Genomic DNA, 17,314 nt, shown 5'->3' with positions numbered 1-17,314 from the left:
GATTCAATAATAACTTTCAAAAGGAAATGACAAAATATTTGAAAGGAAATAATGGAAGGATCATGGGGATAGAGCAGGTGAGTGGGACTAGTGGAATTGCTCTTTCAAAGAGCTGGCAAAGGTACAATGGGCTGATTGGTCTTCCTCTATGAGGTAGAATTTCCGCTTTGGACTAATCACCAATTTCAGTGTAAATTGTGCTCATAATTGCACTTGTTTTTCCTTGGGATTCTGCTCAAGCTTATCTGCATTTTAAATCACAATGTTGGTTCAACACTTTTGAAAAACTTAAATTGCGGAAAAAGACTTTTACAAAGTATACAAAACTATTTTCTAGTTAAATTGGTGTACAATGGTCAGTTTCCCAATAAACTGTAAAAATAATTTGATTCAAACCTCTCACAACATTGAGCTTAGGCTCCAAGCATCCAAAATATCCAGTTTAACCACTGGAGCCTCCTCAAAGGCCCACAGATAGTTAGCAGACACTCAGCAGGTGTACTGCAGCAGTACAGGAAGGTAGCCCAATAACACCTTCTCAAGGGCAATTAGGAAGTGACAACAAATGTTGGCCTTACCTGCAACACCCACATCCTTTAAAAAAATAAAAAAACACAACTTGTACTTAATATTTCATGTTCTTTTTTTGCTGATGAGAGCAATATCATGCAAAATTTACCAAAAGAATCAATGCAATCGAGCAATAATTTGAGGCCTATGAAAGGACCTGGGAATTCCTTGTGTAAAACAGAACATTGCACATTTAACAATCCACATGCTGGAGACAAATGATTGATTATGTAGTTTTATTGATCGATATATTTGAAAGCATCATCACAATATTGAGCCTGAATTTGTGTAAACTCTCCCTTCTGCCTTTCGGATCAGGCCCATATGATGTGTCTAATGGATCGTGTTAAGACATCACTTTAATGACTTTTCATCACTGCTCTCAATTTTTTCTTCTTTTATTTCCGGCTACACTTTCTTTGGAACAGCCAGAAGCCCATCCTCTCCTGGAAAAGAGAATAGGAACAGTTATCTCACGTCCGTTACAGGTTAGTGCCACAGTGTAACAATACATGAAGCATACAGCAGTTTCTCTCTGTACTCTCCTCTCTAACTCTCAGGGATACTCTGTCCTTTTCACAATATTTAGCCCCCATCCCATCTAAGGTAAGAAGCTTCTGATTTCTTCCCTTGGACACGTGTGCTCTGACTATCCTACTTCAGCCACCAGCAGAACTTTGATTGGTCGCTGTGAGTTCTACCATGTCCAAGCTTGTGAAATGGAAGTGATCAGGAGATGGAGTTACTCCCAGTAGAAATATATCAGGGTTCAGCTGGGACAGACAGTCAAAGGAACATATGCAGTACCTTCCGGGACAACATCACAGTACTCCTCACATTCCTTCTGGGTATAGAACTTGTTGCCATTTCCTTGACACCCACTGTACTGGAAGGCAGCACATTTACCAATTACCGAGTCAAATGCCCAGAGATTAATAATCGCTTTGCATGGGCCAGCTTCTATAGGCAATCTACAGGCAGCTGCAACAGAGGAACAGAGACATGTTGGAAATTGAGTCACGAAGACTAGTTAAACAGAGTGAAGCTTCCATGGTGGAATGGCACGCTGACATATTCACTGTCAAGACATAGACATAAAGATTAACTGAGCACAAGGTTGTTGTAATAGCCTCCAAGGGGTTGCAGCATGACATCACTAGAAAGGAAGTATGTCATGCAATCTAGTTTTAGTTTCACTTTTGCTTTTGAGTGCACACACACACACACACCTCTGCTGCTGATGTGTCTTCCAGTTTTATACCTTTGTAAATATATTCCCGTGTGCCTAGTCTAGAGAAATGAATGCACAGTGTGTTTACCCAATCCCCCTTATGAGTGATTGGTGCCTTTACATCATTAGAAAAGCACGACAATGTCCATGAGGAGCAACAGGGCAGAAATTGGAGGAAATTTTTAACCTGCCCCCACCCATTTGTGTTGTGTAGCTTTTTTCCCCCATTTGTTTGGAGCAGTCACTCTGTCCATTGAGTTGTAATGCATCTGCTCAGAGGTGCACCCCACCCAAGGGTGTTCACAGATTGGTGTGCCCTGACTGAGGGTGCACAGATTGGTGTACCCTGGTTGATATACAATAAGTCTTTGTTTTAAGATGCCCCGATTTAGGTGGATTCGCTATAAAGTGGTATTTGTTTAATGTCCTGTTTCCTTGTTATTAGTGCTGATCTCTGCCATAACATGTTCTCCTGTTTCGCGTGTCATCGCGTCTTGTGGCATTGTTCTGTAGCCTGGTCCTGTATTCAAGGCAACATTGATGATGTATTTAAGAAACAGAGGCATCCAAAGCCAGGGTTTTGGATGAGACTTTTAAATCACTTATAAAGTTGTTTTATTCAAACAAAAATTTGGAAGATTTTAATTTAATTTAAATTTGGAGTTTTGTTGTGGGTTTTAGGAAAGGAAATTAAAATCATTTTTAAACATGAGTGAGTAACGGCCAGTAGGCGGTGGTAGTGTGCCTACTGCTGTAAAGAAAGCAAGAGAAGCCATCAGCCTAGCCGTGAAATTGGATGTTTTAGGAAGTCTTGAGGCAGGAGAGCGAGCAGTCCATATTACTCGAGTGCTTGGGCTACGTCCTACGGTGCAACAGCTGGGTCTTCCCCCAAGCCAACATGCCCAACATTGAGGCTCCAAATTGTCATGGTGATAGCTGACTGTGGTAGTGTAGATACTATACGGTACTCTGTACACAATAGGGGGTCACCTGACCTGGGGGTTGAAGGTCAGGTAGCACAGGTTGGATCCTGTTTTGATACAGTCCAGATACTGCCGATATGTGTTCATGTTAGCAAAATGTGTTACCAACAAAGTTAGCTCAGCGACAATGTCGATGGCCTGTGTGCATCATTGAAACAAAAAACAAGACACAAATCACTCGAAGCCAACTCCATTGAAACACTTTAGGGATTGCCTCAAAGCATCTCTGAAGGGGTAAAACATCTCCCCAACCCGTTGAGCTGGAGTGGCAACAAGTCACCCAGGCGACTGCCTAAAAAGAGATAAAAGCAGAACACTGCAGATGCTGGAAATCTGAAGTAAAAACAGAAAGTGCTGGAAAAACTCAGCGGGTCTGGCAGTATCTGTGGAGAGAGAAACAGAGTTAACGTTTCGAGTCTGTATGACTCTTCTCCAGAGTTGAAGACTCAAAATGTTAACTCTGTTTCTATCTCTACAGATGCTGCCAGACCTGCTGAGTTTTTCCAGCATTTTCTATTTTAATAAGAGAGAGTGAGAGACTGTTGAGTGTTATCTAATTTGAATTTTTACAGCTTTTCTTTTATATTTAGTGATTTATGATATTTTGCTAATTATTTCAGTGAGGAATGCAGAATCCTGCACACATTTGGTACAGTTTTAAAGATTGTACGTTGTTTTTTTCTGGGCAAGAAACATCCAGTGGAATCTAACTCCAGCTTTTGATTCCTATGGGAAACCATGATTCACATCAAGTTGATTCACTTAAAGTGGCGATTTTCAGGAATGCACATAGTGAGGACTTACTGTATAGCGAACCAGATACAGACTGTGCCCTGGTAGAGATATTCATGAATTGGTGTAACCCAATTGAGAATAAACACAGACTAGTGCACTCCAGCCAATATACACACAGATTGCTGTCCCCCCGATCGATATACACACAGATTGGTGTGCCCCGATCGATATACACACAGATTGGTGTGCCTGGGTCGATATACACACAGATTGGTGTGCCCCGATCGATATACACACAGATTGCTGTCCCCCCGATCGATATACACACAGATTTCTGTGCCCCGATCGATATACACACAGATTGGTGTACCTGGGTCAATATACACACAAATTTGTGTCCCCTAATCGATATACACGCAGATTGGTGTGCCCTGATCGATATACACACAGATTAGTCTGCCCCGATCGATATACACACAGATTGGTGTGCCTGGGTCGATATACACACATATTTCTGTGCCCCAATCGATATACACGCAGATTGGTGTGCCCCGGTCAATATACACAGAGATTGGTGTGCCCCAATCGATATACACACAGATTGGTGTGCCCCGGTCGATATACACACAGATTGCTGTGCCCCGGTCAATATACACACAGATTTCTGTGCCCCAATCGATATACACGCAGATTGGTGTGCCCCGATCGATATACACACAGATTGTTATGCCCCGGTCGATATACACACAGATTGGTGTGCCCCGATCGATATACACACAGATTGGTGTACCCAGGTCGATATACACACAGATTGGTGTGCTTGGGTCAATATACACACAGATTTCTGTGCCCCGATTGATATACACACAGATTAGTCTGCCCCGATCGATATTAACACAGATTGGTGTGCCTGGGTCTATATACAGACAGATTGGTGTGCCCCGATCAATATACACACAGATTGATGTGCCTGGGTCGATATACACACAGATTGGTGTGCCCCAATCGATATATACGCAGATTGGTGTGCCCCGGTCAATATACACACAGATTGGTTTGCCCCAATCGATATACACACAGATTGCTGTACCCCGGTCAATATACACACAGATTTCTGTGCCCCAATCGATATACACGCAGATTGGTGTGCCCCGATCGATATACACACAGATTGTTATGCCCCGGTCGATATACACACAGATTGGTGTGCCCTGATCGATATACACACAGATTGGTGTGCCCCGGTCGATATACACACAGATTGGTGTGCCCTGGTCAATATACACACAGATTGGTGTGCCCCAATCGATATACACGCAGATTGGTGTGCCCCGGTCAATATACACACAGATTGGTGTGCCCCAATCGATATACACACAGATTGCTGTGCCTTGGTCGATATACACACAGATTGCCGTGCCCCGATTGATATACACACAGATTGGTATGCCCCGATTGATATGCACACAGATATGTGTTCCCCGATTGATATACACACAGATTTGTGTGCCCCGGTCCATATACACACAGATTGGTGTGCCCCAATTGATATACACGCAGATTGGTTTGCCTGGGTCGATATACACACAGATTGATGTGCCCCAATCAATATACACACAGATTGCTGTGCCCCGATTGATATACACACAGCTTGTGCCCCTTGATTGATAGGTACATACCTGTGATGGAGATAAAGAATATGATGAAACATGAAAAAAGGGTGTATATTTTTTTTTCATAGGGCGTGGGTGTCACTGGCGAGGCCAGCATTGGTTGCCCATCCCTAATTGCCCTAGGGAAGGTGATGGTGTGACTCTGTTTTGAAACTTTCTGTAGTGATTTGGGACAATTGAGCTGGGCTAGGCCATTGCAGAGGGCATTTAAGAATGAATCACATTGTTGTGGGTCTGGAGTCACATGTAGACCAGATCGGGAAAGGATGGCAGATTTCCTCCCCTAAAGGACATTAGTCAACCAGATGGGTTTTTACAACAGCCGACACTAGTTTCATGGCCACCATTACTGAGACTAACTTCATATTGCAGATTTATGAATGAATTGAATTGACATTCAGCTGCCATGGTGGGATTTGAACCCATGCCACCATGTGATGTTACCACTATGTCAATGTCTCTCCACTGTGTGTGATGTATGAGGGATGTCAGATGAATTCTTCTAGTGAGAGTCAGGCCAAATACAATAATGTAAAAAGGGAAGTGAAGAGGGAAATAAGACTGGCAAAGAGATAATAAAGAGAATAGAATGGCAGTAAATGGAACCAAAAAACTCTAGCAGCATGTAAATAGTAAACAGGCAGTAAGAGATGGAGTGGGTCCTATTAGGGACAAGGAGGGTGAGACATGCTTAGAGACACAGGGTAAGGTTTGAATGCATAATGAGTACTTTGTCTCAACGTTTACTAAGGAAGAGGATGCTGACAAAATATTGGTAGAAGCAGAGATGGTAGTGGCAATGGATGGAGTGAAAAATTGAAAAGAAAGATTGATAGGAAAGGATGGATATGCTTAGAATGGATAAGTTAACTGGTACGGATGGTTTGCATCCCAGTTTGCTAAGGAACTGGGGGTGAAGATAGTGGAAGGGCTTACCATAATCTTCCAAACTTCCCTGGATATGGGAGAGTGGCAAATGTGACAGCCCCTTATCCTGAGACAGTGTTCTAGATTCCCCAGCCAGGGAAACAACCGCTCAGTGTCTACCTTGTCAAAGCCTTTCAGAATCTTAAACAAAAACAGAAAATGCTGGAAGAACTCAGCAGATCTAGCAGCATCTGTGGAGAAAGAAACAGAGTTAACGTTTCGAGTCCGTATGACCCTTCTTCAGAGCTGAAGAGAAGTGTAGGACCACAACTTTTTTGACATATATAAATGACTTGGATTTTGGAATACAGAGTAAAATTTCATAATTTGCCAATGATACTAAACTTGGAAATGTGGCTGATGGTGAGGATGATATCACTCAACTGCAATGGGATATAGATAGGGTAGCAGAAAAGTGGAGGATTGAATACGTGAGTGTGAGGTGATGCACTTAGACAGAAAGGATTGGGAGAGACAATGTTGACTTCATGGCACAGTTCCAAACAGTGTGCAGGAACAGGGGGACCTGGGGGCTGATGTGCATGGATCTTCAAAGGTGGCAGTTAACAAAGTATATGGAATAGAGTATTGCATCCAATTCTGGTCACCACACTTGAGGAAAGATGTGAGGCCCTTGAGATGGTGCAGAGGAGATTTAGCAGAATGTTCCAGGGATGAGGGATTTTAGTCACAGAGTTAAACTGGAGAAGCTGGAGTTGTTCTCCTTGAGACAAAGGAGATTGAGGGGAGATTTGATAGAGGTGGACAAAATTATCACAGGTTTCGATCAGGTAAACAAAGAAAAACTCTTCCCATTAGCTGATGCTAATAGGGTTAGGAAACACAGATGAATGGTCTTGGGGAAGAGATGTAGAGGGATGTGAGGGAGAGCTGTGTTATGCAGCAAGTGGTAATGAGCTGCAGTTCGCTATCTGTGAGGCTGCTGCAAGTGAAGATGATGGATGATTTCAAAAGGAAATTGAACAGGTACTTGAGTGAAATAAACTCACATGGTTACAGGGATCAAACAGGGGAATGGGACTCATTGGATTGCTCTACAGTAAGCTAGCATGAAACTGGTGAGCTGAATGACTATCTTCTGTGCGGTAATTGATCCATGACTCACTGTCTGGAGGCATGAATGTACACCGACTGTAGAAACACAGGAATGTACACTCGCTGAAGAAACACAGGAATGTACACTCGCTGCAGGAACACAGGAATGTACACTCACTGCAAGAGCACAGGAATGTACACTCGCTGAAGAAACACAGGAATGTACACTCACTGCAAGAGCACAGGAATGTACACTCACTGCAAGAGCACAGGAGTGTACACTCGTCGCAGGAACACAGGAATGTACACTCGCTGCAGGAACACAGGAATGTACACTCACTGCAGGAACACAGAAATGTACACTCAGTGTCGGAGCACAGGAATGTACACTCACTGCAGGAACACAGGAATGTACACCCACTGCAGGAACACAGGAATGTACACTCACTGCAAGAACACAGGAATGTACACTCACCGTAGGAACACAGGAATGTACACTCGCTGCAGGAACAGAGGAATGTACACTCACTGCAGGAGCACAGGAATGTACACTCACTGCAGAGGCACAGGATTGTACACTCACTGCAGGAATACAGGAATGCACACACTCTGCAGAGGCACAGGAATGTACACTCGCTGCAGGAACAGAGGAATGTACACAGACTCAGAGACACAGGAATTTACACACGATGTAGGAATAGAGTAATGTATGCACAATGTAGGAATGAGGGAATGAACACTCACTGCTTTAGTTTGTTACCTCACCTACAGTTCTGCAGGTCTGCAAACATTCCCGCTCCGTTTTAAAATTGTTCCCGTTTCCAAGACAACCTCCATAATTAAGCTTCTGACAGGTCATCGAGGTGTGGTTGTAGTAGAATCTGGATACACGACCAAAGCAGGGACCAGCATCAGGGATCAGTTTGCAGGATTCTGTAGAAAAAGATAGAGACAAGATTAATTTATCGATGGTTACATAAAACCTCCAAAAGCATAACTGGTCAGTTAGGACCCCAACCACTCAGACTCCAGTAAGCCAGGGATCAGAAGTGATCCTCACACAGTTACTCTCACAGTGCTGTATAAAATATTTCACTGAGTACTGTATTCCATTCTGCTCTCAGTAATACCGCCAGTGTTGTACCCATTGCTGTACTCAGTACTGTATCCCATACTGTTCCCACCTGCACTGCGAGTTGTGTTCATGAGGAACCCAAAGGCAGACCCTTCCTCATCTTCTGCTCCGAGTGTTCTCCGTGCACGATCCTTATACAGAGAGAGGGGTGGAGAAAACATATCAGTAATCATATGGGCACCGTAAATGTGAAGAAAGTTTTGTTTAGTCTAAGCTCATAGTGCTTCTGGATTCAGTTGCATAATATACAACCTGGTGTTCAAAAGCAGCTGTAATCAGAGCACCGACAAACTTCATAGAAATGTTATTAGAATTTCTTTCAGACAATTGGATTAAGGAAACGTCTGAGACAAACAAATTCAAACACAAACTAACCATGTGATCTGTTCAGTTAAACTGCTTTTCATAGCATTGGTTCCTGGGACACCTCACTCAGTTCACCTCACTGCACTATTCCTGTTTCTGTTCTTTATTCCTCTAGTGATAAACCAAACCGCTCCCATATGCTTTTTAAACAACATTCTCACCTTGTTCTGCTACCTGGGAATATTTGTGTACATACAGCCCCTGGTCTCTCTGTCCCTGCACCCTCTTTAAAATTGTGAGAGTTACTTCATATTGCCTTTCTTCATTGTTCCTTCCAAAATGTATCACCAATTGTTCACGTGTTAAACTTCATCCAGTGTGTCTGCCCATTTCACCAGTCTGCCTGTGTCCTCCTGAACTCTGCTCCTGACCCTCCTCATTTCATTTACAAGCTTCATTCCATTGCAAACATGGAAATGCTGCCCTGAAAACCCAAGTCCAGGTCATTAATAATAATCAAAGAGAGCGGAGCTTCCAACACCAACCCCTGGGGACCAGCGCTGTTTACTTCCTTCCAGTCCAAACGCACAGCCATTCACCAGCACTATTTGCTTCCTGTCCCTTAACCAATTACTAGGGGATATAGATTTAAGGTGAGAGGAGAAAACTATAGAGGAGATATGTGGGGCAAGTTTTTAATGCAGAGGGTAGTGAGTGTCTGGAATTCGCTGCCAGAGGAGGTGGTGGAAGCAGGTACGATAGAGGTGTTTAAGAGGCAGCTTGACAAATAAATGAATAGGATGGGAATAGAGGGATACGGACCCCAGAAGTGCAAAATGTTTTAGTTGACGGGCAATATGATTGGGGCAGGCTTGGAGGGCCGAAGGGCCTGTTCCTGCGCTGTACTTTTCTTTGCTCTTTGTTCTTTGTTCAATATTGTAGAGGAGATCTTGTGTTGCTTGGCCTCTGACACCAAATCTGAGTTCAAGTCCTACTCCAGGACATGATGACCCAGGCAGATGTGTTCATAATGCCGCCAAACAGGTTGAGTATCAACCTGTAAATCCATCCAACACACGCTAGTGACAGGTGGTAAGAGTGGGAGAGATTCCTGGTCAGCCATGGAAAGAACATTGGAGCCCCTACCATCACTCTCTGGATTATAATATTCATGTAAAAGTGCATGTTGCCGCAGCAACTCAGAATTCTTGGGCAGCCAGTGTGGATCAGATTGGTGCTAACTGTATGGAGTTTGATTCCCCTTCCAGCTGTGTGGATTCAGGAGCTGCCTGTGCTGGAGATCGTGGTGCTGTGGGTCGGAGCTACCTTTGGGCAGAGAACTGGAGGAGAAGAGCGCAAAACTGTATCCATGATGCTACCATTTCCTTAATGCAAATGGTTTTAGTTTTTGTCACCTATTATAATGAATCATGGAATCATAGGGCAGAATTTTGCCGTCAGCGAGCAGGGGGCGGGGCCCACTCGCCGACACGTAAAATGACGCGGGATGACATTGGGGGGAACCCCCGACGTCATCCTGCCCCATTTAAATTTTCACAAAGACGGGCCCGCAGTAAGATCAGCTGCGGGCCCGCTAACCTGTCAATGGCCAATTGAGGCCATTGACAGATCAATTAAAGTACTTAGTGTACCTGCCCGTCCAACCTTAAGGTTGGTGGGCAGGCCAGGAGCCCCGGCGGGCTTCTGAAAAAACATGAAACCTCATCCACCGGCGGGATGAGGTTTCATGTAGGGATTTAAACGGTTTAAAAAAGTTTTAGTGTAATTTATGAACATGTCCCAACTCATGTGACATTGTCACATGAGGGGGACATGTTAAGGATTTTTTTTCTCTAATTTATAAAGGTTTTAAAAGTGTCAGCAAAAGAACGCACTCTCACTTTTGGGGAACACCCCCCCCCCCCCCCCCCCCCCGCCCACACAGGAAGCGCATAGCACTTCCCGCCAGACGTCACGCTGGGCGGGCCTTAATTGGCCCGCCGATATAAAATGCCGCTTCTCCGGCAGGGTCGTCTCCCCGCCTGCCAGAGATTGGGTCGGGCCCGCCCGCCCGGCAGGTAGAAAATTCTGCCCATAAAGTGGTTACTGTTGGTCATTCAGCCCATCAGGGCTCTGGCAGCTCTCTGCAAGAATAATTCACTCCTCTGAAGGTGCTAATCCAATGTCCTTTTGAAAGCCATACTTGAATCTGCCTCCACCACATCACCGCAGAGCAATTACAGACCTAACCACTCACTGCATTAAAAAGATTTCCTCATGTCTCCATTGCTTCTTTTGCCAATCGCCTTGAATCAGTGTTCCCTGGTTCTCAATCCTTCTACCAATGGGAACAGTCTCTATCTATCCTGTCTACACCCCTCATGATTTTGAATACCTCTATCAAATCTCCTCTCAACCTTCCTTTTTTATGGAGAACAACCTTCGTTTCTTCAATCTATCAATGTAACTGAAGTCCTTCATCCCTGGAACCATTCTAGTTAATCTTTTCTGCACCTTCTCTAAAGCATTCATATCCTTCCTAAAATCCGGTGTTCATAATTGGACACAATTGGCAGAATTTAGTTAAGGTGACATGGTTAGAGAACTGACATTTACCTAGACTGCATCGGGCTCCCACTCAATCAGGATCCAGCCCCCAAAATTTGCCATCCAATCAGAGGCCAGCATCTTTCCTGTACCAGCAGTGCCACTGGGAGTAGTAGTGGCTGCTGCCGGTAATTCAGAAAGGCCTTCACCAGGGATCGTCACTGGAGGCCTGGAGAGAGATTAAGTGAGGGTGGGGTGGGGTGGGGGTCTCAGGAAGGGGAGTAGGGGAGTAGGATGCAAGGGCAGGGATTGGCTTCAGCAGCCCCTGACTGCCTGATGCTGGGTTCCTCAATCAGGCACTGAGTGCCTGTGAGTATGGGACCACCTGGTAGGCCGCTGGCAAACCTGTTTGCTGAGCAGCTCTGAGAGCATGGGAGACCCCATCTGAGGCCAGCTAAATCTCTGAGCACCATTAAGGCGCAGTGGCTCAGTGATAGTTGGTCTCAGTGGATCTTTAACAAGCCTAATTGACATTCTATCTCCAGTGGGTGGAGTTCCCAAGACGGGCCCCTCCGGCCCCTCACTAAATGCGGGAGGGACACTTCTCCGAGAGTCAGGCTCGGGGCATCCCGCCTATTTCTCCCGGCCCACCCCTGCCAACATGTCGCTGCAAGAGGCTCTGTTAAATTCTGCCCAATATTCCAGCTGAACCAGATTTTTATAAAGATTCATCATCATTAACTTGCTTTGTACTCTGTGACTCTATATATAAAGCCCAGGACCCCTGGTACCTTTTAAACCACTTTCTCAACCTGCCCATGCACCTTCAGCCTCTGTTCCTGCACCACATTTAGAATTGTGTCCTTTGTTTAATGTTATCCCTCCTCATCCTTCCTAGTAAAATGAATCACTTTGCACTTCACCATCACTTGTCCACCCATTTCACCAGCCTGATTATATCTTCTTGAAGTCCATCATTATCCTCCTCAAAGTTGCTAAAACTTCCAAGTTTTGTGTTATCTCTAAATGTTGAACTTTTGCCCTGTAAACCCAAATCTAAGTCATTAATACATATCATGAAAAGTAGTGGCCCTAGTGCTGACCCCTCGGAAACCCTACTGTATACCTTCCTCCAGTCCAAAAAACAACCCTTTACCACCATTCTCTGTTTCCATCTTCATAGCCATGATGGCATTGTCTCTTTCATTCCATAGGCTTCAACTTTGCTGGAAAGTCTATTATGTGGCACTTCATCAGATACTTTGTGGAAGTCCCTATATACCACATCCACCACATTATCCTCAACAATCCACTGTGACCTCATCAAAGAAGTCAATCAAGTTAGTTAACCAGAATTTGTGTTTAACAAATCCATGCTGATTTTCCTTAATTAATCCATATTTTTGTAAGGGAATGTTAAATTTTTCCTGGATCATCATTTCAAAAAGCTTCCCCACCACTGAGCTTAAATTGATTGCCATTTTGCTGTGCTTTATCAAGTTCCTTTTGAAAGTCTAAATACGCAACATCAACCATATTACCCTCATCAAACCTCTTTTTTACATCTCCACAGTACCAGTCACAGGACCAGTCTGCCCGTTCAGTACAACTCCCATCACTAATCCCTTGGACACTCTACTTAATATATCATCCAGCAACTATCTGTGGGACACTCCACTCAGTACATATGCCATGCACTGAATCCTGGGATACTCAACTTGTAACACCCTCTGTCATCTCGGCCTATTATTTAGGAAGAGAATGAAGGATTGACTCACCTTGACGGGTGAGGCTGGGATGGGCTCCCATGGAACACACGCTCCTGTTAGGATAGACAAACAGTTAGAAGCATGTCTGTAAACACAATCCAACATCAGCCATTCATAATGTTCACTAAAATCCAGGGAGGTTCTGGGGCGATAAAAGGCCTGAATTAACCTCCTCATCTAACTACAGTGTAATAATCAGATCTCAAAGATTCCAAATAATGTTAGAAACAGATGAACTGATGTCAAATGTTTTCATTTCTTTCTGTCTCTTTTCTTCTCATTTATATCTCTCTCTCTAACTCTACCTCCTTTTATATCTTTTTTTCACTGGCAGTGTTAAAGACTAAAGAAGGTGCTGATTAAGGTAAGATGGTAAAATGTGTTAAGAGCAGAACAAGGGTCAGCACTCTGTGAAAGCAAAGCATAAGAACAAGTGACAGATGGCCCTGGGGGGGTGGGAGGAGGGTGGGTGTGGGCCATTGTGGAAAAACAAATTGGATTGAAAACGGGGTCAAGATGGAGGAGAAGGTTCATGGTCTGAAGTTGTTGAACTCAATGTTAAGTCCGGAAGGCTGTAAAGTGCCTAATCGGAAGATGAGGTGCTGTTCCTCCAGTTTGCGTTGGGCTTCACTGGAACAAGGGGACCCTATCATGGTTCTGGGAGGGAAGGGAAGGAGTGAGGGCAGAGGTGCAGGTGGTGGGTTGGACACGGTTGAGGGACCTGGCAACCACAATGGGAGGGATCCCTTGGCTGAGGAAAAAGGAAGACATGTCAGAAGCGCCGTTTTGGAAGGTAGCATCATCAGACAGATGCGACGGAGGTGGAGGAACTGGGAGAATGGGATGGAGTCCTTACCTCAAAGGCGACATATTTCCACGTCAGGACGGTGAGTGGCTTGGAGGGGAACTTCCAGGTGGTGATGTTCCCATCTATCTGCTGCCCTTGTCCTTCTAGATGGTAGTGGTCGTGGGTTTAGAAGGTGCTGTGTAAGAACCTTGGTGAGTTTCTGCAGTGCATCTTGTAGATGGTACACACTGCTGCTACTGTGCGTCAGTGGTGGAGGGAGTGAATGTTTAAGTTGCTGAAAACCAAACAAGTGGTTTGGGATATCTATTTATCGAATAGTGTATCACTGAGAATGAATTACAGGTTATAATGAGGCTCAGGGCCTCAATGTGTTCACCTCGTTCAGGCAGAAGTAGAATCATGTCTTCTGGAATCCCTTGTTTCAATGCAAACTGTATGAATTGTTCATTGATTTCCTTTCTCAGCTTCCTTGTCCTTCCTGGGAGATGAGCATTCAGTTAAAACTCCAGAATCAAACTTAGAAAACGATGTGTGAAAGAGCAGGTGTAGAATCTCTTACCGTACAGGGCCACTGACTTTGTCTGGTTGATCCCCTTCATTCTGTCGTACAATATAAAAGCATACTCATGGTAGTTGGTTTCGATTATTCGAATATCTGCAGTGACTTCAAAAACTGGAAAACAAATTCACTGACTGTTTAATCATTTCTTTGTTTGGTTACACGCCTCTGTCCTTACAAATTACCAACCTCCCTTTCCTCTCCCAAATCCTTGTCAACTCCCAAACCCGTACACATCTTTCCTGGATTCCATTGGCGGCATTTTCTAGAACGTGACTAAGTCCCGTGGCGGGTGTGGGAACAGGGAGAGCTTCCCACCATGGAGGCTGCTGAGAATTTGCGCCATTGCGCATGGCATTGGCATAATTAGTGATGTAGTTGGGGGTTTCCCGATGTTTAGCGCGACAGGGTCAGGCTGGATGGCTCGCAACCCACCATCATTTCCAGGCACCCTGTTTAAAAGGTGTCGGGCATCAGACGATCCACCACTGAAATCAGAAGATCCAGTTCCGGAAAGCCCCTGAAGATGGAAACCGAACCTCCGGAAAGGCCCTGAAGATGGAAACTGAACCTCTGGAAAGGCCCTGAAGATGGAAACCGAACCTCCGGAAAGGCCCTGAAGATGGAAACTGAACCTCTGGAAAGGCCCTGAAGATGGAAACCGAACCTCCGGAAAGGCCCTGAAGTTAGAAGATCCACGTCGTAGATACTCCATTCAGCCAATGCTGCACATGGTGGTCCAGGCTCTGCTCGCTAAAGGCCTCCATCTTCCCTTCCGATCTCCGTGAAGTGTCCCAGGCCTCCTTGCTCGTAAGTCTGACAGTGGCATTGGTCCAGACGTCTTCTGGGCCGGTGTGAAAACCTGCTGGCGGCATAGATGATTGGGCAGGGCCTCCATCTGCCCATTAACAGGATACAGAACTGATTCATGCCAGCCTCTGGGGGAATGGTGACCTCCCATGACAGGCGAGAGCGCACTTTCCCGCTGTCATTGTACGCCAGTGGCAAACTGACTTTTCATCTCCTGTTGCATTGCCCTTCCCGCCGCCTGCTATTAAACCCACCACAGTGGGGTGGGGAACAGGAAGATTCACCCCATGTTTAAATCCCTCCAATCCCTCCAACCACTCCTGCCACACTACTGAAACGCTCTTATCAAAGTCATAAATGACATCCTATGTGACTGTGACCAAGATAAACGTTCCCTTCTCATTCTTCTCCACCTGCCTGCAGCCTTTGACAGTGTTGACCACTCCATCCTCCTCCAACGCCTCCCCACTGTTGTCCAGCTGAGTGGGACTGCACTCATCCAATTCCAATCTATCTAATCGTAGCTAGAGAATCACTTGCAATGGCTTCTCTTCCTGCTCCTCTGGTGTCCCCCATGGATCTTTCCTTAGCCACTCTGCATTGAAACATGTAAGACCCTGAGGGGGCTTGACAGGGTGCATGCTGAATGGATGTTTCCCATTGTAGGAGAGACTAGAACGAGGGGACACAGTTTCAAAATCAGGGACTCCCATTCAAGACTGTGATGAAGGGAATTCTTTTCTCTCAGAGGTGCATTAGCTTCTGGAATTCTCTTCCCCGGAGAGTGGTGGAGACTGGGTCAATGAATACATTTAAGGCACAGGTTTGACTATATTCTTGACTAACAAGGGAGTCAAAGGTTATCGGGTGGAGGTGGGATGTGGAGCTGAGGTTACAATCAGATCAGCCCTAATCCTATTGTATGGCGGAGCAGGTTCGAGGGGCTGAATGGCCTGCTCCTGCTCCTGATTTGTATAATTATATGCTTTGTTCATCTACACGCTGCCTCTCTGTCACATCTCCAGAAATATAACGTCAAATTCCACTAGTGGAATAATATTTCGGCACAGAATATAAGGGCCGAATGGCCTGTTTTCTGTGCTGTAGTGTTCTATGGTTCTATGGTTCTATGTACATTTGTTTTCACATGTACGCCGACAACACCTAGCTCTATCTCACTACAACATCACTCGATTTCTCCAATGTCTCTAAATTGTCAGACTGTTTGTCCAACATCCGTTACTGAACATGCAGAAATTTCTCCAATTAAATATTGGAATACTGAAGCCATTGTCTTTGGTCACCACCACAAACTCCACTCCCAGCCACCAACTCCATCCCTCTCCCAGACAACTCTGTAAGGCTGAACTCAATTATTTGCAAACTTGGTGTCATATTTGGTCCCTACATGAACTTCCAAGTACATATCCGCACCTTCATTGAGACCACCTGTTTTCAGCTCTATAACATCATCTGACTCCATCAGCTTCAGCTCATCTGCTGCTGAAACCCTGATGAATGCTTTTGTTAGCTCTAAACTTGACAATTCCAACACAGTCTTGGCCAGCCATCCATCTCCCACCCTCCATAACATGAGCTCATTCAAAACTTTTCTGCCCACATCCTAACCTGCCCTAAGTCCTATTCACCCAACACCCCTGTGCTCACTGACCTACATGGTTATCAATTGAGCAAAGTCGGAAAGGAAAATTCTCATCCTTGTTTTCAAATCACTCCATGGCCTCACCCCTCCCTATCTCTGTAACCTTCTTCCACCCTTCAACCCCCAAAACTACCGACATTGCACCAAATCAGATAGTTCCCCGTGGTGTTAATCAGAACTTTGCTGTTTCAATTCCCATTATTTTCCTGCTTTCTCCATTTGCTAATGGATATTGTTTGGGGATTTATCCACCAATGAGGGAACTGCATTAAGATCACGCCCATCCAATCATGGCCAAAGATTCTTACCAGGGTGAGACATTGGTACAAATGAGCAAAGGCTTTGTTCCTGAGGTTCATGAGCTGTATTCAGAATTATTGTTGGTGAGTCCTGATTGAATCTGGACTGGAACTAGTTTGCATGATCAACATGAATCTGGGGTGGAACTGGTTTGTGTGATCAACATGAACCTGGAGTGGAACTGGTTTGCGTGATCAACATGAATTTGGAGTGGAACTGGTCTGTGAGATAGAAACATAGAA

The 17,314-nt window shown here is 44.9% G+C and overlaps 1 protein-coding gene across 1 annotated transcript in view; it reads right to left on the bottom strand.

The window, feature by feature from the left end:
- Window positions 1–876: 876 nt before the first annotated feature.
- LOC144685320 (papilin-like) overlaps window positions 877–17,314 on the bottom strand; it is a 260,238-nt gene continuing 243,800 nt past the window's right edge. Inside the window, exons 24-30 of the mRNA XM_078549730.1 lie at window positions 14,300–14,413; window positions 14,117–14,218; window positions 12,942–12,985; window positions 8,360–8,441; window positions 7,941–8,108; window positions 1,378–1,551; window positions 877–1,016 (exon numbers count right to left, since the gene is read on the bottom strand). Coding sequence (XP_078405856.1) covers window positions 979–1,016; window positions 1,378–1,551; window positions 7,941–8,108; window positions 8,360–8,441; window positions 12,942–12,985; window positions 14,117–14,218; window positions 14,300–14,413 — 722 coding nt within the window. The 3' untranslated portion in view covers window positions 877–978. The remainder of the gene's footprint in view (window positions 1,017–1,377; window positions 1,552–7,940; window positions 8,109–8,359; window positions 8,442–12,941; window positions 12,986–14,116; window positions 14,219–14,299; window positions 14,414–17,314) is intronic.

The sequence above is a fragment of the Cetorhinus maximus genome, chromosome 10, assembly GCF_964194155.1.
Source record: "Cetorhinus maximus chromosome 10, sCetMax3.hap1.1, whole genome shotgun sequence".
Taxonomy (NCBI): Eukaryota; Metazoa; Chordata; class Chondrichthyes; order Lamniformes; family Cetorhinidae; genus Cetorhinus; species Cetorhinus maximus.
The sequence above is the reverse complement of the archived record's forward strand: the minus strand, read 5'-3'. Positions and strand labels throughout refer to the sequence as shown.